This window comes from Xenopus laevis, chromosome 5L (genome assembly GCF_017654675.1).
Source record: "Xenopus laevis strain J_2021 chromosome 5L, Xenopus_laevis_v10.1, whole genome shotgun sequence".
Classification (NCBI taxonomy): Eukaryota; Metazoa; Chordata; class Amphibia; order Anura; family Pipidae; genus Xenopus; species Xenopus laevis.
Genome location: NC_054379.1, coordinates 46481788 through 46505122, shown reverse-complemented (window position 1 = coordinate 46505122; position 23335 = coordinate 46481788). Strand labels below are relative to the sequence as shown.

At 38.9% G+C, this 23335-nt stretch overlaps 1 protein-coding gene across 7 annotated transcripts in view; it reads right to left on the bottom strand.

Annotated features, from left to right (window-relative positions):
• Positions 1 to 13378, bottom strand: part of birc6.L (baculoviral IAP repeat containing 6 L homeolog) — a 161676-nt gene extending 148298 nt beyond the window's left edge. For 6 of the 7 annotated variants that reach the window (XM_018263007.2, XM_018263010.2, XM_018263012.2 and 3 more), the window contains exons 1-5: positions 12906 to 13378; positions 5174 to 5355; positions 4197 to 4334; positions 2383 to 2576; positions 178 to 289 (exon numbers count right to left, since the gene is read on the bottom strand). In XM_018263007.2, the coding sequence (XP_018118496.1) occupies positions 178 to 289; positions 2383 to 2576; positions 4197 to 4334; positions 5174 to 5355; positions 12906 to 13089 (810 nt within the window). In that variant the 5' untranslated portion in view covers positions 13090 to 13378. The remainder of the gene's footprint in view (positions 1 to 177; positions 290 to 2382; positions 2577 to 4196; positions 4335 to 5173; positions 5356 to 12905) is intronic. The other variant, XM_018263009.2, reaches the window with a different exon arrangement.
• Positions 13379 to 23335: the final 9957 nt, after the last annotated feature.

Genomic DNA, 23335 nt, shown 5'->3' with positions numbered 1-23335 from the left:
AAAATAAGTAATTTGCGCTTAAAAGGTTTTTTACCCAATGTGGAAAAAAAAAAAAAAAAGGCTGTACGGCCCATTCACAGCAAAGCAGATGAAAGAGGTAGTCAGGTTCCTTTATGAGTTTAGTAGAGCAATAAATAGATTTGTTCTATGAATTAAAGTCAAAATAATCCATCCTACCTGATGATAAAATCCTGCTTGCGCCATTGGGTCAGGTTGAGCCCATCTATATCCTACATGAGGCCATGATGTAAAAGTCTCCCTTCTGTTTGCTTCACTATACATCAAGGACCTAGGAACATTTAAATGATGGAATATATTTATCAGAGCAATAGAAGCACCACAATATAAACAATGCGCAACAATTTCAGACATTATTTTTCAGCAATAGGAAATACCTTAATTCTAAGCAGGGTTATATCTGCTTTAAAATAAATACAAGAGCATGTTATTTTCTCAACAGAAAACACTTCTTCATATAACATTTTACTAGTGGTGTGCTTAAGCCACAATATTGCTTACTTGGGAGACTGCTGGGGATAGCAAACCAAAATCAGGTTATTAGTTTAGAGGGAAAGTTCACAATTAACTTTAATGATTTTGTAGACAGATCTTTTCTAAGCAACCTTTCAAATGCTCTTAATTTTTTTGGTTTCTGAATAATTGGCAGAAAATGCTATGCGAGTGCCAGAATTACAGACAACAGTCAAGAAATAAATAGATAGGCTGTGAACCTAATGTTTTTGTTTTTTTCCTTAGCTTTCTGATCAGACCCTCTGCTGTTCATCTTCCATATGGACTTGCAAAATGGCTGCCTAGTTGCTAAGGTGATTAACCCCTAGTAAACAACTAGATCCGTTTGAGTAAACTGCAGTAAAAATGCATACATTCAAAAGTAACAAAAAAGAAAAATTTAATTTGTCTTAGCATCCAACTCCATACAAAGTTATTTTTATTGTGAACTACACTCCTTAAAATTAAAACCAGAACAATCAAATATGAAAAATGAAGACCACTGCAAATGTCATTACATGGCTGGTTGTAACACAAAACAAGTTAAAGGGGTGGTTCACCTTTAAGTTAACTTTAAAGTAACAGTAACACAGTAACAAAAACTGAAAGTGTATCAAAGTAATTTAAATATAATGTTGCTCTGCACTGGTAAAACTGGTGTGTTTATAGTAGGGATGCACCGAATCCACTTTTTTGGATTCGGCCGAACCCCCGAATCCTTCGTGAAAGATTCGGCTGAATACCAAACCGAATGCGAACCCTAATTTGCATATGCAAATTAGGGGTGGTAAGGGGAAAACATTTTTTACTTCCTTGTTTTCTGACAAAAAGCCATGCAATTTCCCTCCCGCCCCTAATTTGCATATGCAAATTAGGATTCGGTTCGGCTGGGCAGAAGGAATCGGCCGAATCCGAATCCTGCTGAAAAAGGCCGAATCCTGGCCGAATCCCGAACCGAATCCTGGATTCGGTGCATCCCTAGTTTATAGTAGTCTTTCTGAAGCAGTCTATATAACCAAGCTGCGCTATAGCCATGGGGGCAGCCATTGAAGTTGGAAAAAAGGAGAAAAGGCACAGGTTACATAGCACATAAAAACACAATCGTATTGGACAGGACATATCTGTTATGTGCTATGTAACCTATGCCTTTGCTACTTTTTTTCCAGCTTAAATGGCTGCTGTGAATTTAAATTGCCGGGGGTTAGCTTCGTTTTCCGTAGTTGCCTGAAGTTGCCTCACAAGGAAACTTTAGGCGACTTTCGGAAAATCGAATAGCTACGCATGCCATCCCGCCGGCACACTCTTGCCGGCGGGAAGGCATTGCGGGGAGTTTAGAAGAGGAGACTAATTTCCCCCAAATCTTACCGTGTGCCACAGCCTTAAGTATGATATAGAATGGTTAAGTCTAAGCAACTTTTCAGTTGGCCTTTATTTTTTATAGTTTTTAAATTATTTGCCTTCTTCTGACTCTTTCCAGGTTTCAAATGGGGGTCAATACTTAATCTAAAAAAAAAACAAATGCTCTGTAAAGCTACAAATTTATTGTTATTGCTTTTTATTACTCATCTTTCTATTCATGTCCTCTCCTTCTCATATTCTTATTCAAATCAGTGCATGGCTGCTTTGGTAATTTGGACCCAAGCAACCAGATGTGAAATTGCAAAACGGAGAGCAGCTGAATAAAAAGCTAAATAAACCAAAAGCCACCAATAATAAAAATGAAAACCAATTGTGATTTGTTTCAGAATATCACTCTCATCATACTAAAGGTTAATTCAAAGGTGAACAATCCCTTTAATAATAGGATGACATTCCCCTTTAACAAAGACTCAGATTGCAAATTTAATCTAAACATTCATAAATCCAACATACCGTTCTACAGAACGACCAGGACCAACTCCAAGCTCCTGCCTAGCACTTGGTAACAGATAAGATAATCTATCCATTACAGAAGAGGCTACAGGGAGTGCAGCGATGTTTTGATTGATCTTCTTTAGCTCATTCACAATTGCACCCATCAGAGACTTCAATACATGATGAGGAAGATGAAATGTCACGGTTGCCCACTATAATATAATAAATAAAATAAAAAAAGTTTTTAATTTAATTACAAAAAAATATATATCTAAATAAACTAAGAAAGTGGCAGTCTATTAAATAAGATAAAACTATTTTAAGGAGCAGTTTACCTAAGAATTGTTTTGTTTTCCGCACCTCCTAACAATTTACCACTGACAATTAGAAGTCCAAGGATTATATTATAGATGTGCCAACAACTCCATGAATTAACAATTATTTAATACTCAAAAAAAAAGGAGCTGCCAGAAGAGTTAGCAGTGTCGCGCAATCCATAAATTAATTAATTAGTGTAAAATTAGGTGTAAAAAGACAAAAAGAATAAAGAAAAGTCACTTCATGTGATATGTGTAATTCGTTGTCACTCAAATTAATCAATAACTTTCCTAGCAGTTCCTTTCTTTGGGGTATTAAGTAATTGTTACCTTCGAATTGACTGTTAGTATGATGTCTACAGTTCAATTGCTGTTACTTTCTTAGGGTACCTAAGATTTGTCACATGCAGCAAATCTGTGCTACCACAGGTGACAATAACCTGAAAATGCCTTTCCCATGCCAAAAATGCAGAACACGTTACCCGTGGCAATCCGGCTTAGACCCCATTGCAACAAGTAATTGTGTTTTACTTGATTCAATCACAGGTTAGGCAAGGCCAAGGCATTTTTAGGACCCGGTACCGCAAATTTCCAGCAGGTGACAAATCTATCATGTGCCAGTACCATTAAGGGCATGGACACACATGCGGATCTCAGGCACGTTTTCGGAGCAGTTCACGCAGCAGTTTTTAAAAAAGCAGGCCGCCATGTAAATTGACGGCGGGGTGGCACTCGGAGCGCTTCATTTTCCAAAGTCGCCCGAAGTTTCCTTGTGGGGCAACTTCGGAAAACGAATCGATAGGGATGCGCCGAATCCAGGATTCGGTTCGGGATTTGGCGTTTTTCACCAGGATTGGGCCGAATCCTTCTTCCTGGCCGAACCGAATCCTAATTTGCATATGAAAATTAGGGGCGGGGGGAATTGAGTGACTTTTTTGTCACAAAGCAAGGAAGTAAAAGATTTTTTCCCCTTCCCACCCCTAATTTGCATATGCAAATTAGGATTTGGATTCGGTTCGGTATTCGGCCAAATCTTTCACGAAGGATTCGGGGGTTCGGCAAAATCCAAAATAGTGGATTCGGTGCATCCATACTAATCGCACCAATTGCCATCCCCCCATCGATTTACATTCTAGCCGGCGGGAGGCAGTTCGGGGAGATTAGTCACCCCGAAGAAGAGGAGATTCCCTGGGAGACCGAATCTGAGCATGTGTCTCTTCCCTTACACATGGCAGTAAGCAGCCTAATGAGCTTTATTTCCGCTGGCATTTACAGTTCACTGCTGCAAGGTGAACTGCCCTTCTGTTAATCTCTGTCCCAGGTCTTGGCTGTGGGAGAGCGGACTACCGGATGGGGAAGAGTAAGTGACAGACAGCAGAAAAGACAGAGTAAGTTGAAAAAATAGCTTAGAATTACTTTTTCATATGGAAATCCCATTTTGATACCTAGGGGTCTGTGACCAAACATATTTTGCATTTGCCTAGACTAGAGAATAAAACAAACAAATATACTCACCTTAGCAACTTTGTGATTTCCTGCAGTCTCATGTGAGGTATTTTTAAAGCCATCTTTCAGCTGCATGATAAACAAATCATAGCCTTCGGTACTGGAAACATCAATCTTCTTTAGACAAGCGGACAACAGCTGTTGTGCCTAAAGCATAAAAAATGTATAGGCCTATTTAATTTCTGCATGTGGAATAGACGCAAACAATATAATTTTGGGCATACACTTTAAGGGAAAAGCTTGGTGTAAAAATTAAAATGGGGTAAAAGATAGGCTGTGCAAAATAAAAAATGGTTTCAACAGTCAGCCAAAAAAGTATCTACAAAGGCTGGTGTAAACGTATGTCTAACATACCAGAACACTACCTACTCCTTTGCACCTCTCTAATCTCTTAGTCAGCAAATTAAAAGGGAGCCGTGTAGAACATAACTGTTCAGTTAGTTGCTTTTGATCCTGAACATGCAGGTGGAAGAGATGCAAAGGAGGAAGTAGTGTCCTGGCTATTATGTTAGACATCTGTTCACTTCAGCCTTTAAATATCACGTTTGGCCAGGAATTATGCAAATACTGCTTTCAATAGCAATTGTTTTTACATACAGCTTCAAAAGTACTGACAATTTTAATAAAGTTGATTAGAATTAGGTTATGTATTAGGCAAATTTTTATTTCTGGATTGACCTACTCTTTAAAATGCATTTTTCCCATAGAAGCTCCAAACATGAATTATGCGTGCTGCATCACACAATAATGATAAAACTATCTTCCTGGTGGGAAAACTCTAGACAGATTTTGAGAATTTCACGGTCTAAAAGGGATAAAAGCAAAAATTGTATGGTCACCTTTGAAAATTAGCCAGGTGGCTCTGGATTGAAAAAAAAAAACTGCTGAGAAAGCTAGTATTCAAGACCTTTTATCCACAATACATAGGTGCATCATATCTATACCCAGCAGTTGCCTATGCATAGCTACAGTATCCGATTCCTCACCTCCGTAACAGGCAATTCAAGCTGGATCACATCATCTGCTTTGGAAACGGGGGTTTGAAGAGCTGTGTCTAGCAATAAAATTCCATTCAGATCTTTTCGACAGCCCACTGCATAATCATCTACAAAAATAACTTTATCCACAGTCGGGAAATACTGACATCTCACTCGTCCACCTGGTTTCACTGTAGAAAAAAAGAATTAGGAAAGTTGAAGGGCATAAATGAAGAATTAATCACAGCAAGAGCTTGCTCGTTTAGAAAGAAGCTGGCATACAAACTAAAAAAAAAGCACATAAGCAGTTTCCAGATTTTGCAGTTCATTTTGGAAAAAAATTGGGCTTCAACTGATACTCTTGTCATCTTATTTTAAAACATAGTTTTAATGTTTTTATTCAAGCTTTTATGTTAGAAATTAATATTTAATATGTTTATAAATTTTAAAAGGATACAGACTTAAAATGTTACTTGCACCTGAAAACAATGCTTGGAGAAGTTCTATTCCAAACATATGTAATTTTTTTTATTTACTTTTGAAATAGTTTGGGAGTTATGATCCAGTGTTGCGCACCTCTTAGGTTATTTGCATGTTATGTCCTTCTATAACGGTAGCAGTTAAGAACTACGATTATATAAGATGCATAAAACCTTAAAGTGGTTGTTCTTCTTCTAAACACTTTTTCAGTTGAGTTGCTTTCAGATTGTTCTCCAGAAAAAAATAATTTTTCCAATAACTTAAAATGTTTACTGTTTTTCCAAAATCTAAATTTAAAGTCCCTGTTTCTAGTGTTTCAATCATGTCAGCTTAGTAATTCAGAAGCAGACTAGTTACAATTTTACAACATTTAGTCGATACATGTTTCACCAGTATCTCTGGAGTATTAGCAACTATTGTATCAATTCTAACAGCTGCCTTTAATGAACCACAGGGATTCTACTCAGCAGGGACAAAGATAAGAAATGTATCAACTAAAGGAAAGATTTATCAAAATGTAAATTAAGAGATTAATAAATAAAAACTCACCCACAATTTATTCATTATTTTTTAGAATCATATTTATCAAATGGTGAGTTCTAACTTTCACCCATTGCCAAATACGGTCCTAAAAATCTCATAGGAATTAATAGAACGTGGGTGTGTTTTTATTCATCAACCATAAACTCACGTTTTGATAAATCTGCCCCTAAATGTATCAATTTACAACAGTTTACAGGGTCAGCGAACCCCCCTGCTTTAGAAGGTGAAAAATACTTTACACTTCAATATTAGAAAAACATATAGAAAATAGAAAGTAACAGGGAAAAAAAGTATATTTCTGGTAAACTATCTAAAACAAACTAAAAGGTGTTGGAGGTGAACAACTCCTTTAATACTGAATGATATCTACATTGAGAGATACAACGTTGCTAGAATCATGGCACATGGTTAACATGGTACATATGCCAGAGGAAAGACTAATATAAATTGCATTTGCCTGGTACATGTAGTGTATTCATTCCATGCTAACATTTTTACAAGCTTGTAGTGATATGGGTAACCCATGGCCTGACAACCCCTGAGCATTGCTAAACAAAGCATTACATTATAGCACGTAGTCTTTGCCCCTGAGCCCATTAGTATTTGCATAAGGATATCTATGAATTACATTTACTTCCATGATGCTTGGAAATTACTTCTACTCAGCTCACACACTATCTAGTAGAATTAATTCTAAAGCAACTGGAATTTTCTACTACTGAACTGAAGAAGCAGCTCAGATGAGGGGTGAAACATTTTCAAGAAAACTCAAAAAGTCCAGTTGCTTAGACTTATTACTAGATACTGTTACATATAAAACATTATCCGAAATCCCACAAAATATATGTACCAAACACATGTTGATTTAAACCGCAACCACCTGGAAACATGAGTGCACCCATCTATCAGATTACTGATGCTCACTCAGTAAAACTAACATTTCCAAAAGACAAGGACTTGCATGAATGTGCACCCATGCATCAAAGGAGATAATGCCATCTCCTGCCTGTGGATCCATGAATTGCCCAGGTGAAAAAGAGCATAGAACTGCTTCACATAACACAAAAAAATTATTTATAATCTTCTATTCCAATTACTGGGGTTACAGGGATGACAATGCCACTAAGTGTGATCTTGACGCTCCCAGCTACAATAATACTGTGGGAAGGCTTCACCAACAAGTATCACTTTACAGTCAAACTTGTATTTACTTGGTTAAAGAACACAAGCCATAACATTAATCACTCGCAAGATGTCCGACTGTTACCATAGGCTCACATGTTTGCTTAAATTTATGAAATGCCTTTCCTGTGCATTATTTTTTCTCTTATCCATTGAGCTCTGAAATTAATATGAAGAAAGTCTGACTAACCCCTACCGCAAACCTCCCTATATAGATCAATTTCTCAACTGGACCTACAATGCAATGAATAATCAGTTTAAAATTTTTACCAGAACTAAGTATATGAACAGAACTAAGTATATTAATGTGAACATTAGCAGGATAACGTTGTAGCTTACAGACACCTTGAAAGAAGATTCCACATATTTGTGTATTTAGGTATTGTGATGCTGGGATCTGGGAAGTCTCTAACCGGGTTTACTTTTGTTTTTTTATGCAAACTCATTTTGCCGAAGGTACACAAACTACTGGACTTCCCTTGGGGGAAACCCAATATTGACAAGGGTAGAATCAATCATGACCCATAATGCTTTTTTGGAGAAGGTTTTATCACCTTTTGCTGCAAGTGGTAAGTAATTTATCAATGATCCTTTTTTTTTTTTTACTATTAACAATAGGTTTTAGGCTAGGTGTGATTTCACAGCAGAAATTTTTTCATGTAAGTAAATTTTATTTAGCTCATCTGTAGTCATAGTGACAATGTCTCAATCAATGACATAATAATTGTGCACAGACTTTCTAGTCTGATCAAATGACCCAGAGGCTTTTTGTAGATTGGTTGAGACTACACAACCAATATGTGAAAGGATAAGTCCACACAATGCCATGAATTGCATGGGGAATTTAAAACTGCCTCTGTTCCATCACATTTCCATAAATGTACACAAATATATCGGACTCACCTCAGTCCCTGCCGAATACAGCTTAACTTCTAAGGGTTCCATCACACAACATTTACACACAAGGGCAGTATACACCTATAACACCTTTGCTAAACGTAGTTAAAACATTTTCCTGGTTAACGATATATTAAAGCACTAATTGATTTGTTTAGTTTTTCTCTGAACTTTCACCCTTACTCTGTAAAATGAAGAGTTTTCTCAAATAGCGTAAAGAAGCTCTGTATAAACAAACCCTCTCCCTTCCCTAAGAAGCAGCCTTTGTTAAGCTTTGAGATGAAAGCAGTTATTGATACAGAGCTTAATTAAACAAATTCTCTTACACAAACAGTGAGCAGGAAGTGGTTTATTTTCTAAAAGGAAGTTAGAAGATAAAAATTGGTTTCATTCTCTTGTTTGGTGAAAGAAATAAAAACTAAAATAGGCAAAAGGTATGATGAGCTCAATGAATACAGTATGTGCGGATGTTGAAAAGGGGGGTATTAAAAGGAATCTTAAAAAAAATCTATAGGTGAGGAATATTGGAAGCAATAGTTGCCTTTTTTGGCAAGTCTGTAATGTTATAAAAATGTTTTCTTTGGGTAATTAAATTCAAAGTGCATTCTTGGTTTTATAAACCAACAAATACAGTACGGGTTGCCAATTTGTATATTTACATGTCACTATAGCAGTGGTCTGTAACAGTAATAGATAACCCCTTTAGTCTCTTAACAAGATGCAACTCTGAATCTATTCTGGAATTGTTTGTCTGCATATAAAAACTTTTGTTTCTTGTATTTGTATCGCTTCACTCTGTAAAGCGCTGAAGGACATGATGGTGCTATATAAACACATAAGCATAAGTCTTGCTACTAGCAAATCAGAGAGTCCTAAACTGGCAAAACACCACCTTAGACACACCATATTCTGACTGATCGGACTCTTTTTACTTCCTCAGTACAAGGAATAGGAGTGCTGTATAACGTAATTACAAATATTGGCAGAAGAAGTGGAGATTCATAAGGAGCCAACAGGTTTCAAAGACTGTTGAATAATTATTGGTGATGTAGAATAGGACCACTCTTCAAGTTAAAAATATTTAGGATGCTTTGACTAGAAAGATGTAGAGTTTGATGTATTTAGTCTTGCACTTAAAATCTCTTTTTAAAATAATGTAAATCTCAATTACTGAACACTATGTATTTGTTGGGTTATTTACTTATTGGATGCTAGTATCCTTAACCTTTCCTTCTGCTTTAAGAGTCCTGTAAGGCAAGATCACACTTTAAGCATAAGTATGTGAGTATTTACACATATAGTACAGAATAATGTTTCCACTAAAGACATTACCGCTTACATATCCCATTTAAACAGAACATCTAGAAACAAACCTGCGGCTCACAAACTAAAACAAAAAAATAAAAAAAAGCCCGCTTTGCACATGATTCAGAAATGATTTGGGGCCCATTCTTCATATTTGCTCCAGGTTGGTAGGATGACTTGCAAACATAAATTTTCAAACAGTGCACAGATTCTCCTATGGACTGACATCAGAGCTTTGGCAGGGTTATTGCAGGACATTCACAATACTTCTCTAGTGTTACCTTGGCTTGGGTTGTGATCATTGTCTTGCTGAAAGATGACGTTTCATACCTGCTTGAAATTGGTTCTCCTAAAAAGGAGCTCCAAATAATGATGCTTTATCATCAATTATCTCTATGTATCAGTTTGGGATCTTGGGTTCATTACAGTGCTCTGCCACAGTCAACAGAAATCACTGACCTCTATAGGCCCAAACAAAGATAGAGATTATGGCGTATAACTTTATTTTCACAAAGGCTCCTGTGAGACATCACCAAAGCTTACATTTTTTATGTTGCCTATTAGCAACAGACATTCTCAAAATCACAGCTCACGTGACTCAAAACCAGCCAGTGTGCAGATAGCCTTGGTCCAAGAGTTACACAGATGGCGGCTTTCTGCAACCATTATTATTATTATTATTAACATGTATTTTTAGAGCACCAACATATTGTGCAGCAATTGTTGACAACAATGTGCCTACACTTTACCAAAGTTTATCATGATTTAGCTCATCCACTATTCTCTTCACAATTCAATCTTGGTATCAGTCATTTGCCCGCAGTATAAATACAAAATATCAAATTATTATGAATTTCCTGACTTTCCATCAGCTTCCATAGAGTAACAATCATGCTCATATCCCCAGGTATCTTCTCATTAAATAACTGTAACCTAGATTTTTTTTTAATATCAATATTAGACAAATATTCTTTATGGAGGCTTAAATTATTGTAAATGTAAAGGCCTTACAATTTAAAAAGTTCTATGAGATTAACTGAAGGTTATATACACACTTAAACTGGGGGGACTAGCAGACATTCCAACCCAAACATTCTTAATTTGGTCCAAAAAAATATGTCCTTGCTTGAATGATCCTTGAAAAATTGCATTTGTGTGAATGTTGGTGCGGTGCAATTACACTGGCAGAAACCCATATGGCTCATTGGAGCACCTCTCAACACCAATGAAGGATGATTTTCAATGGCTTAATACAGCTGTATAATTTCTATCATTCTGGTGGCTGCCTATTTATGCAGAGAGGTTATAAACAGGCATGGTTTGTACCTATGCTTTAGCATACATGAAAATGCTCCGCTTATAATGCTCAATTGGTTATGCCCTGCCCAGTTTATCTAGTCAGGGAAAAGGTTTTTTTGTGCAAAGGCCCAACTGTAACTTAGTCCCTATTAGGGTTGCCACCTTTTCTGGAAAAAAAATACTGGCCTTCCTATATATTTATCTGTCTTCCCCATTAATAACATTGGGATCAACCATCATTTTTACCGGCCAGGTGGCAACAGTAGCCCCTATATCCTCCTCTGTATACCAAATGAAAAACAGGAGAATAGTATGATGTAACACATCGTACAAAATCTGCTGTGTCCAATAGCTGCTTCTTGGTTTGTACCTATATATACTAAGGTCAGGGGACTAAGGTTAAAACTCATAGCTACATATACAATTAGCACACTATATTGGGTAAGAAACATGTGTTTGTATGAGACCCATGTGCAACCCTTCGTATTTTTCACATGAACCGAAATCCATATGTATAAGTGACCGATTGCTAACCACATCTGTTTCTGACAACTACATTTAAAGGGTTTAAAGGACAAGGAAAGTAAAACTAAAGAAGTAGGTTAGAAATGTTGTACATTATGTTTTGTGCTTCTGCACCAGCCCAAGGCAACCAAAGTTTCTTTAGCAGTAAAGATCTGTGTCTCCAAGGATGCCCCATTAGCTATCCATCCTCTTTTCTGCTGATTCGCTGCACATGCTCTGGGCTGTTGTCAGTTACTGAGCTTAGGGATCAACTAAAAATATACAGTACACATAGAATAGAAATGTCACAACATAAGGCTGATTAGTAATTAATATGGATAATTACTACATGGCAGCACAGAAACCAGTGCAATTAACATCAGAATTTAATAATCATCCCTATAGCATCATCTTATATTACAGGCCAACCTCATTTTCTGCTTGATAATTTGCGACTGCCACTAAACTTAGCTTCTCAACAGCTGCTCAGAGCCCACTGAGTATGTCGCAGACACTTTCCAAGATGGTGACCCCCTGTGACAAGTTTGAAGTCCTGAATCATTGCTGCTATTGACAAGCTGAAACTTTAGGCCAGTGATCCCCAACCAGTAGCTCGTGAGCAACATGTTGCTCTCCAACCCCTTGGGTGTTGCTCCCAGTGGCCTCAAAGTAGATGCTTATTTTTGAATTCCAGGCTTGGAGGCAAGTTTTGGCTGAATAAAAACCAGGTGCGTTGCCAAACAGAGCCTCAATGTAGGTTGACAATCCACATGGGGCTACTAAATGGCCAATCACAGCCCTTATTTGGCACCCCAGGAACATTTTTATGTTTGTGTTGCTCCCAAACTCCTTTTGCTTCTGAATGTTGCTCACGGGTTCTAAAGGTTGGCGATCCATGCTTTAGGCTGTTAAGTTCAATAGGTTCAGTATTTAAAACATGGCGTTTTTAGCCCAATTCATTTCTAGGGTTTAGTTCTCCTTTAAGTCAGAGGAGGACCCTGAAAATGACAGTGGGTGGAAGGACAAATCAGGAATTCTAACCTGCAGCGCTAACAGCTGTTGTTGGACTGCAACTCCCTGACAGCCTTTCAGATTCAGTATAGTGTGAGATATGCAGTTCAACAGCGAGATGGCTGGAGATTGGGCATCATTTAATTTATTCTTAAAAAATTGCAGCTAGCTCCATACCTAGTAAGTCATATTAAGCAGATGGCCACTATACCTTAATACATATGTGTGTGCTCTATACAGGTATATACAGTTATCCCAAAAGGGCAAATAAAAGGTTGGAGAGCCTGGGGAAATGTGTCCTGCGCTAACAAGCCCTGGTGATAATGTATACGTGTCTGAAGCAGTGTGTTTACTGAGAGAACAACATCTGTCATTGTTACAGTGTTACAGCAGAGAAGCGTCGGCTCTGCAAAGCGGAAGCCCCGGCTGTCAGCAAAGTCAAGGAGCTGCATTGTGACAGGCGCAGATTAGGCGCAGATTAGACGCAGGCTGAAGAGCCATGACAAGGACTGGAACTCACCGTGAACAGCTGACGACTGCAAAATGGCCCCTGACGTGCCGTCGATGACTTTAATGCAGCCCCGGTTAGTGACAGCCAAGATCGCGTTAAGAGACGGATGATAGGACAAGCTGCTAACACCGTGCTCGTCGCAGCGCAAACAGCCGTCTTTAAGGACCAGCCACTCCGAGGCCCCCGCCGCCATCTTCGGCAGCTGGTCCCCCCCTCCGTGAGGGACACCGGGCGGGGAGGCCGGGATGGTAAATAAGGAAGAAAAAAGCTGCGTACGGTAGTGCCAAGGAGGGTCTGAGGAGCCAGAAACCAGTGGTAGATGGGACAGGAAGATGAGCAAGACCCGCAGATAGCCACTGCGTCGGCTGACAGCAAAACAGCACCCGCACCAGTTCCACTACCGCTAAACACCATCCGGGGTAGCGGCCAGGAAGCCGCACGGACAGGGAAGGAGGTACAGGAAGTGACGGAGGCTGCTGGCACGTGACGTTAGTTCTTGCTTCTGCATCTTTGCGAATAGGAAGGCGAGGAACGATCGCAAGGTTTTTTTTTTGGTGGTTCAGAAAATAACTTTATTGGAAAGAAAACAAGGAAAACAAGATAACCCTAGTCGCTAAAAGAGTACGCAAATTCGCAAATATGTTAGCCTATTGGGAGAAATGTAATTCTAAGCAACTTTCAAATACAGTAAACATTCTCCAAGCCATTCTAAACAATAGGTTCGTCAGCGTGTTTGTGAAGATCCTCATTCAGCCGGGTCAGGGTATATCTGTAGAAATACGTCAAATCAACTGGACTTGCTGTTGTGTTTTTTCCTTGGAGACTGGTGAAACATCTTCAAGGGAAAAAAAAAAACAGCGGGGCAGATTTACTAAGGGTCGAAGTGAATTTTCGAATTTAAAAAGTTCGAATTTCGAACAATTTTTTGGGTACTTCGACCATCGAATAGGCCTAAATTCGACTTCGATTCGAAAGTAAAAAAGTTTGACTTCGAAAATCGAAGTACTGTCTCTTTAAAAAAGTTTGCATCTTAAACCTGCCGAATTGCTATGTTAGCCTATGGGGGACCTCCTAGAACTAGGGTTGCCACCTTTTCTGGAAAAAAAATACCGGCCTTCCTACATATTCATATTTTTTTCCTTTTAATAACATTGGGATAAGCCATCATTTTTAGCGGCCAGGCCGGTAAAATACCGGCCTGGTGGCAACCCTACCTAGAACCCATAGGCAACATTTGGCTAAGTCTTTAGAAGTCGAAGGAAAATCGTTCGATCGATCGCTGAAATTGTTCGATTCGACACGATCGAACGATATTTGTTTGTCCGAAAACTGCCAAATTCGATACACAAAAACTTCGACTTCGACATTCAAAGTAATCCAATTCGATGGTCGAATTTCGAAGTTTTTTCCACTTCGAAATTCGACCCTTGATAAATCTGCTCTAGCAAGTCCAGTTGATTTGACTTTTTTCTATAGACATGTTCTGCAACATTTTCCCGTGGATTTTAAGTTATTTGTAAATAAATGTACAGTACCTTTCTGCTGCTGTTCTGTGCTGCACTGGTGGTTCTGACTGTTGAAGCAATATGTAGCCAAAGCCAGATGATTAACAGACCTGCCTTAAAGGAAAACTATACCCCCCCAAACAATGTAGGTCTCTATAAAAAGATACTGCATGAAACTACTCATATTTAAAACTCTGCTTCATGTAAATAAACCATTTTCATAATAATATACTTTTCTAGTAGTAATTGCCATTTTGAAAAATAAGGACAGCCCCCTGGGATCGTACGATTCACGCTGCACACAAACAAACCAATACTTGTTAGGTCACATGAGCCAATTAATAGACAGAGTTCTGCCTTTTGCTTCCACACTTCTTCCTGTTACAGTTAGAGCTGTAGTAATTCTGGTCAGCTAAAATCTGAGACAGCACACAGACTATTACAAAATGGTTCAAGGCAAGAGATATAAAAGGGCAATATTTACTTAAATATATATTCCAGTTTGATAAGCTTCTTTAATATGCCACTTAATTTGATATAAACTATTTGTTGCTCAAGTATTCATTTTGGGGGTATAGTTTTCCTTTAACTGAAGGAGGGATGACTTCTGCTTCGCTGATTCAACAGTAAGACCCAAGTACAGAAAGGGCCATTGAATACTCTTGGAATCATATAGTGCTTTTGAGTTCTGTCCAAGGTTTAGGATTGGGTGCCCTGGGGACTAGAATAGACTCTGCCTAGGCGTGAGGCAAAGGAGAGTCTGAAGACCCTTGCCCTCCCTCTGTGCCTTTTGTGCAGGGAGGGTCAGTGATAGGCAGCGCCGATTCTAAGCTAAGGGCCGCCTGAGGAGGCCGGGAGGGGAGGCAGGAACACTAATGCGGACAGCGCAATTGTGCTCTCTCGCATTAGTAAAGCCAAATTTCCGGTTTAAAAACCGGAAATTCAGCTCTTAAAGGTACCAGGAGCAGCTTTTTGCCGCCCCTGGAAACCTCTTCGGCTTTGCCCACGGCTCATTGGCGGCGCGCCCCTGGTGATAGGGTTGCCACCTGGCTGGTAAAAATGACGGTTGATCCCAATGTTATTAATAGGGAAAATGATAAATATATAGGAAGGCCGGTATTTTTTTCCGGAAAAGGTGGCAACCCTAGTCAGGGATAGTTAGCTAACCATAGCTTTGGCAAAGGTGTGCCGTTGACTTGGGATGCCTTCTGCGCCTTTTGTAAGTAAGTTTATGATACCCAGCTGGGCCCCCACAGTCAAAATTTCACAGGTTTCTTGTCAACTCCACACCCTGTACCCCCAATGACTGCCCTGAATACAGTGTTGATAACCTTGGAAATAACATATTCTTCCAGGACAGAAACATGCATGGCATTCAACTTCTATTCTAGTCAAGACAACCTTTTCAACATGTTAGTAAAGACTTAAATAGTAACACAGGGGTAGAGGCAAGACCATGCTTGAACATAAGCTATGGTAGGAATAGTTTTACTTTATTGGAATTGCCTCAAAAACAAGACGCAGAGTTAATAAATTGAGATCAATTCCCCAAGGGGCGTGGCTGAATGGCTGGTAGAACAGACGCACATACCTGTAGTTCCTCGCACCTCGCACTACCTCAAAAAGTTGGGAATATGGGCAAATCAACTAAGATAACTAATACTCCACTCAGCCAAAAGACTCCGGCATCCAAAAAGTCAAAAGAAATAGCAGATTTCTTCGAAAAACAGCCAGATACCTCCATACATGAGACCAATATGGCGGAGGACAGCGAGGCCTCATCGCAAGGTGCGTCACCACAGAAAGCAGCCATAGCAGCTGGCGGGCTACCTGAGATAATAGCCGCATTGCCTACGAAAGAGGACCTTATCCAGCTCCTGGCAAGTATTAAGACCTCTCAGCGTACTGAAACTGAGATTATCAAAACGGAAATCTCCACGCTTGCAATGCGACTTCTTACAATTGAATCGCGCCAAACAGAGATTGAATCTAATCTTACCCGACATGAGTCGGCCATTTCAACACAAGCTAGACAAATCTATCTGCTTCGGAGAGGCTTAGAAGACGCAGAGAACCGAAGCAGACGGAACAATATCAGGATAAGAGGTATAACGGAAGATATACAAATTGCTGAAGCTAAGCAACTAATAGAGTTGTTCAACAATTTACTGGGCCGGGACAAAGATCAAGACATGCCTATTGACCGGTTCCATAGAGTAGCTGGAGGAAGGCCGGATAAACCTCGTGATATTCTATGCTGTATCCACAAATTCACGACTAAGGAGCAAATCCTGTCTAAAGGAAGGGAGATCAAAAACCTGAAAATTGAAGAGGACAGCATAGAATTATATCAAGACCTAGCACTGACAACCATCACACAGAGACGGCTACTACGGGAAACTACAGGCAAGCTGCGGGAACGGAACATTCAATACAAATGGGGTTTCCCATTCGCCTTGATAGCCCATCACAATGGAAAGAATTTCACCATGAAGGAACCAGATGATGGAGAACAATTTTTTCGCAATCTGGGCGTTCCACCACCAGACCATCTGACTGGACGAGGTATGTGTATGGCCCCCCATCAAAAGATCCACAACATGATCATGCTCAACAGGGATAACTCCCACAGATGATGAGAGGACAACCCTTAACGCATACAGCAACAACCGTTGGGTAATATTTTTATATTTAAACGGCCATATAGGCCCTGAGCATATCAGTACTTTTGCTAAAATAGATTCAATGTACTAACTGTTAACAGCTAAAGGCCTGCATTTAAAATGTGTAAACCTCTACCCAGAAGAGAGGCAACTGTATCACAGCATGCCCAGATAACTACCTATTATCTCCCTGGATTGGCGGGTTTTTTTTTTTTTTTTTCCTATAAGTAATCATTATATGACCCGCTAAGGGGCACCACAAGGTATATTGGAGTCTTCAAACATTGTGCAGAGCATTTCCAAGATATAATTGGATACGATTGACCATGTCCATATCCTATCTATAAGTTCATCGCACACTGGAACACGAGACTGTTTGATGGAGTATCATTAGATAAATACCGTTAATAAATAAATACGGAAATGCCATTGCCAAAAATGTTTTCGATGCTTGATAACATTGTGAACCAGATTATATAATACCTTCCTTTGCAGGAACACGAAAGATATCCCTATCATACTATTGTATGAACTGTTCTGTAACATGTCAATAAGCACTGAAAGATGTAACAAAGGCACCAAACAATGTTGTTGACCTGTCTATCACTTATATTTATTTCACTAGTCATATGCACCCATGGCATAACGTTCAGGGTTTTATTCGTTACTGTTAATGCCTAAGGTCATACAATAACTCACAGGCTGGGTATATAAAGGCATTTGCCATTAATAGATATAACATTAACGGAAAAGGGAAAAGGGGACAAAAGGGAGGAAAAAAGGAGGGGAGAAGGAAGGGGAAAGGAAAAAGAAAGAAAAGGAAAAGAGAATAAAGGAAAAGGGATAGACACTCAACAACGTGACAGTGCTAAGTTATACAAGCATTCTGTTAATAATAGGACCTACCTTAAGATGTATGGGCAATGGTTATCAGCACAATGACAAATGATATGGTGACGTGGCTTTGCTGGTATGTCCGTGGCTCTCAGCTGTCCTGGGGAGAGAAAATGAGACAAGGGAAGGACAATCAAAAAACAAATTAATGTCTAAATAATTATGTACGACGTATATGGAAGTCTCGTCTATCAGTCACATTGAGACAATGCTGGAAGCTCGGACATGTCAGAAATGGTCAAACTGCAGAAAGAAGGAAAAGTGGGAGGAGAAGAGAAAGAGGAAAAGAAGGGAAGAAAAGTAAACTAAACTGATCTAGTGAACTTTACTGGTTTGTCATGATGGCCCATCATAGGAGAGGTGGCCGGGCCCCGGGGGCGAGGTTAAAGCTCAAAACACCCACCACACACCACCTTCCCTCTTTAGTACTCATACCTACAACCAAAACTACCCTGGAGTTAGTTTAACCCAGTAGGTAGCAGAGTAAATCACCCCCCTTCGCAGAAGGTAAAATAGAGAGGTGTAAATAGTTACTTTGGTTACTTACCAGAATTCAATTGTTACCCCCTTCATACCCAGGTACTCTTGAAGTAATACGTATTGGTAGCATGACACCATCTAAGGCATCTAACACACATAACTCATTTAATAGCATTTCAATTAATGCTAATGGACTAAACTCCCCACAAAAGCGGATCCTTCTTTCTGCTGAACTAAAGAGACATAAAACGCAAATTGCCTTTATTCAGGGAACACATTTTAAGAAGGGACACATACCCAGATGGAATAATCCATTTTTTCCAGACATATACACTAGTTCCCCACAAGATACAAAAACAAAAGGAGTGGCAATACTAATCTCTAGGAATCTGAATTTTGCAATTGATGCTACTAAGAGTGACGACAAATGACGATATGTGTTTATTAAAGGTAGAATAGGACAGCAAACGTACACGTTCGCTAATATATACTTACCCAACACAGACCAAGGAAAAGAATTCTCCAGAATAACTCAAAAGTTGGAACAGTTCATGTCAGGAGTTCTTATTTTAGGGGGAGATCTTAATGTACCATTAGAACCACATTTAGACTGTTCCACAGGGAAATCAAGCTCCCCACCCACAACAAGTACTAAAATTAAAAAATTATTACACAAATTACTATTGGTTGATGTCTGGCGTACCCAACACACCAAAGACAAAGATTTCACATTCTACTTGTCAAGACATAACATATATACGCGTATAGATTATATATTACTTTCACAACATGCATTAGCAGAAGCCCAGGACTCACAAATTCACTTATGAACATTTTCCAATCACTCAGCTATTTCTGTTAGAATATTCCTTCCAAATTTAAACAAATGCAACAAAACGTGGAGGTTTAACGAATCCCTTTTTGAAAGCACCAGAGTTGGTCAAAGAATTGGGTATTAACCTACAGAACTATATAAAGAAACTTGACACCGGAGATCTCACCGGTCACTTGCTGGGAAGCTCACAAGTGTGTGATCAAAGGCACACTGATAGAAATAGGTGCCAGAAGAAAGAAATCCCACAAACAGCATATAGAAACTTTGCTGACAAAAATTAAATCCTTAGAATTACTGCACAAGCAGTCCACAGTACTACAAACAGCACAGGAACTCGCTGAGGCTAGACAGGAACTAAATGTTAGACTTAACACGTACGCTAACTGAATACACACATTGATTAAACATAAATTCTACGAGCATGGCAACAAATGCAGTCAGCTATTGGCCAGCGCCCTGAAACAAAAACTTGCCAAAAATTACATTTCTAAAATTAAAACTGAGACAGGTGAAATAGTCTACCTCAATGACAAAATAGCAGCAGAATTCGAGAATTGTTTTACAAAAGTATACCAGACAGATAACCCCTCTTTAAACAAATTGCTGCGCAATTTCTTAATCAACAGAATATGCCTATACTTTCACAGGCCTCAAGCACACAATTAGAACTTGACATATCGGAAGAGGAGATTATAACAGCAATCTCTTCAACGCCAGCAGGTAAAAGCCCTGGCCCTGATGGATTTCCCATGACCTACTATAAAGAATTCCAGCACTTACTGTCCCCACATCTATGTAGGGCCTTTAATGCGCTACAGACGGGAAGCACACTTTCACCCCAATCCTTGGAAGCCCAAATAACTCTCTTGCTGAAACCAAACAAAGACCCTACTGACCCGGGTAGTTACAGACCCATTTCATTAATTAACAATGATGTAAAGTTACTGGCCAAAATTATTATGAAACAAATACAACGTATACTTGAACAGTTGATAGATCCAGAACAGATTGGACTTGTCCCAAACAGAGAGGCAAGAGACAATACAAACCGATTAATAAATTTACTGTTTCATGCTCAAACCAGATCTAAACAAATGCTTCTGCTGTCAACAGACGCGGAAAAAGCATTTGACAGGGTTAAATGGAGGTTCATGTTTGAATGCTTAGAAAAATATGGATTTGGACCTAGGCTATGTAAATGGATATATGCTTTATATACTAACCCTACTGCTAAGGTTAAAGTAAATGACTTACTCTCTAATCCTATTTCCATAAAGAACGGTACCCGCCAAGGTTGCCCTCTCTCCCCTACCCTATTTATATTGATACTGGAGCCACTCTAAATTGCTGTACGCAACGACCCCCGGTATTTGGGGACTTGAAATTGGAAATAGACACCATAAAACTGCAGCTTATGCAGACGACCTATTGTTCTTCATAACAAACCCTATCATATCAGTACCAAACAGGCTAAATAGGCTGTGCAAAATAAAAAATGTTTTCACTATAGTTAATTACTAAATATGTGATCTATAAAGGCTGGAATGAACAGATGTCTAATATAATAGCCAGAACCTAACTTCCTGCTTTGCAGCTCTCTGACTGGTTACCAGTCATTAACTAATCAATGACTTTAGGGGGGCCATATGGGTCATAACCATTTGCTTTTGAATCTGATCTGCATGCTAAGGATCAAAAGAAAAAGAACAATTATGTCCCATTTTCCCCCCTAACTAAGAGTTATCGAGATAACGAGATGAAAGCAGAAATGCGAGTTCTGGTTATTATGACATCTGCTCACTCTAGCCTTTATAGATTATAGTTCTAGCTATAGTTCTAACTATATTAGAAAATTATTTTGTTTTGCACAGCCTATTTACCCAATTTTTATTTTTACATTGAACTGTTCTTTTAATATATATGCTTTCTATACATAGTAGGAAAAATATATTGCTTTTCACAAAAGTAGTTGAATACTCCTTTAACTTGGGCATAGCTTCAATGCTCCCATTCAGCCATGGAAAACCTTTGAATTAATATCTGCCTTGGGGAATTGTACTGTAAATTCTAGGGTTCCCTTAGCATGTTGCACCTTCACATGCAAAAACTAGTAAATTATACCGTGATGTTTAATATGATGCCATAGGGCAAATTCACTAAGGCGCGAAGCGCCGGACGCTAGCGTTTTTTCGCTAGCGTTCGGCATTTTCGCTACTGCGCAAATTCACTAACGAACGCTGGCGTAGTTTCGCTAGTGTTACTTCGCAACCTTACGCCAGGCGAATTTTCGCTAGCGACGAAACTACGCAAATTCACTAACTTGCGCAGTGTAGCGAACGCTACCTTTTACGCTAGACTTCCTTCGCCACCTCAGACCTGGCGAAGCGCAATAGAGTAGATAGGGATTGTTTCAAAAAAAGTCAAAATTTTTTCTAAGTCCCAAAAAACGCTGGCGTGTTTTCTTCATGACGGGTGATAGGCTGAAAAAGATCGAAAAATTTTTGGGGCTCCCCTTCCTCCCCCCTACATTTCCTGACTCATGGCAACTTACCTAGACAGTGGGCACATGTGTAGGGCAAAATTTTAATTGGCTGATTTGAAGGTTTTCTAGGCATTTGTAGTGCAGATACGTGTTCCTCCATTGAAATTTGAATTTCGCGCCGTATGCAAATTAGCCTTCGCTAGCGCAACTTCGCTTTATATAGCGAAACAACGCTAGCGCAACTTCGCAAACTTACGCTACCCCTGTGCGCAACTTCGCATTTTAGTGAATTTGCGGAGCGCTGGCGAAAATTCGCCTGGCGAAGTGCGGCGAAGTGCGGCGAAGAGCGGCGAAGTTGCGCCTGGCGCAACTTTGATTCATAGTGAATTTGCCCCCATGTGTCTGTGCATCAGAATTGACACAATTCATGTGCATACTGACTAATTTCTTTTGTCATTTTTGAATTATTTGACTTCCTCTTTTGCCTTTTCTGAGCATTCAAATAGGAGTTGCTGGCCCTAGCAACAAAACTCCCATTTTATTTTAATTCTTACTTTTTAGTTAGTTTTTCTATTCAGGCCCTCTCCAATTTATCTTTCAGTCTCTCATTCAAACTCCTGCCTAATGTCTAGATTAAAATGTACCATAGCAACCAGATAGTTACTTAAATTCCAAACTAGAGAGCTGTAATAGTAACAAAATAATTCAAAATACACATAAAATAAAACATGAAATTGTAAATTGTCATGTCTGCTTCATACTAAAAGTTAATTTAAAGGCAGACTACCCTTTTAACTTTTTACAATTGCATTGGACTCAATTCAGATTTAGGTTTGACATGATCTAATTCTAATTAGCAAGCTAAGAAAATGAGTCCAAACAGTCAAGAAACATAAACTAATTGTTCTGTCAGGGGTCAGAAATGTTGAATTAGTGATGGCTTGAACAATGACAAATACAGATTGTATTCAAATTTATTTTCTGTTGCTAAATTTTAGCACAGGCTGAATTTCTAGAAATCCTGCATAAAACCTGAAGGAACTGATAATATTTGTTTTTATCATTCAAAATGGTACCGACCAATGCAGTTGAAGAATATAACAGTGCACCCATGAAAGGAGAATATAGAGTACAATATATATAGTAAATTATATATGCTCAACAATGAACTCCTGCTTATCTATTTCTCCTTACACTATCTGCTGATTCCATGTATTGAAACAATCCATTTTCAGCCTCCTAAAAAGTTTCAAAGTTGCCCATTTCGTTGGCTTTTCTAGTGTGGAAAGCACAATTTTGGCATCTTGTAGGCTGCCTCAGGGCCACAATGAGGGCAGAATCACATTTCCCACATTTCCAATTTCAAGTCAATGGGAGCTGTCAGCCTTATTGTTAAAATATTATAAAATATAAAATGTTTTTACCCACTAGTGTGGTATCTACATTATCAATATTTCAAGGGGCCTTGGTACGTACTATATGTTTAATATCTATTCCTTTCAAATGTCAAATAACAATTAGCAGAAATTAGCAATTAGAGAAAAACCTGGCTAGACTGCTGATACTGAAGATTTAAAAGA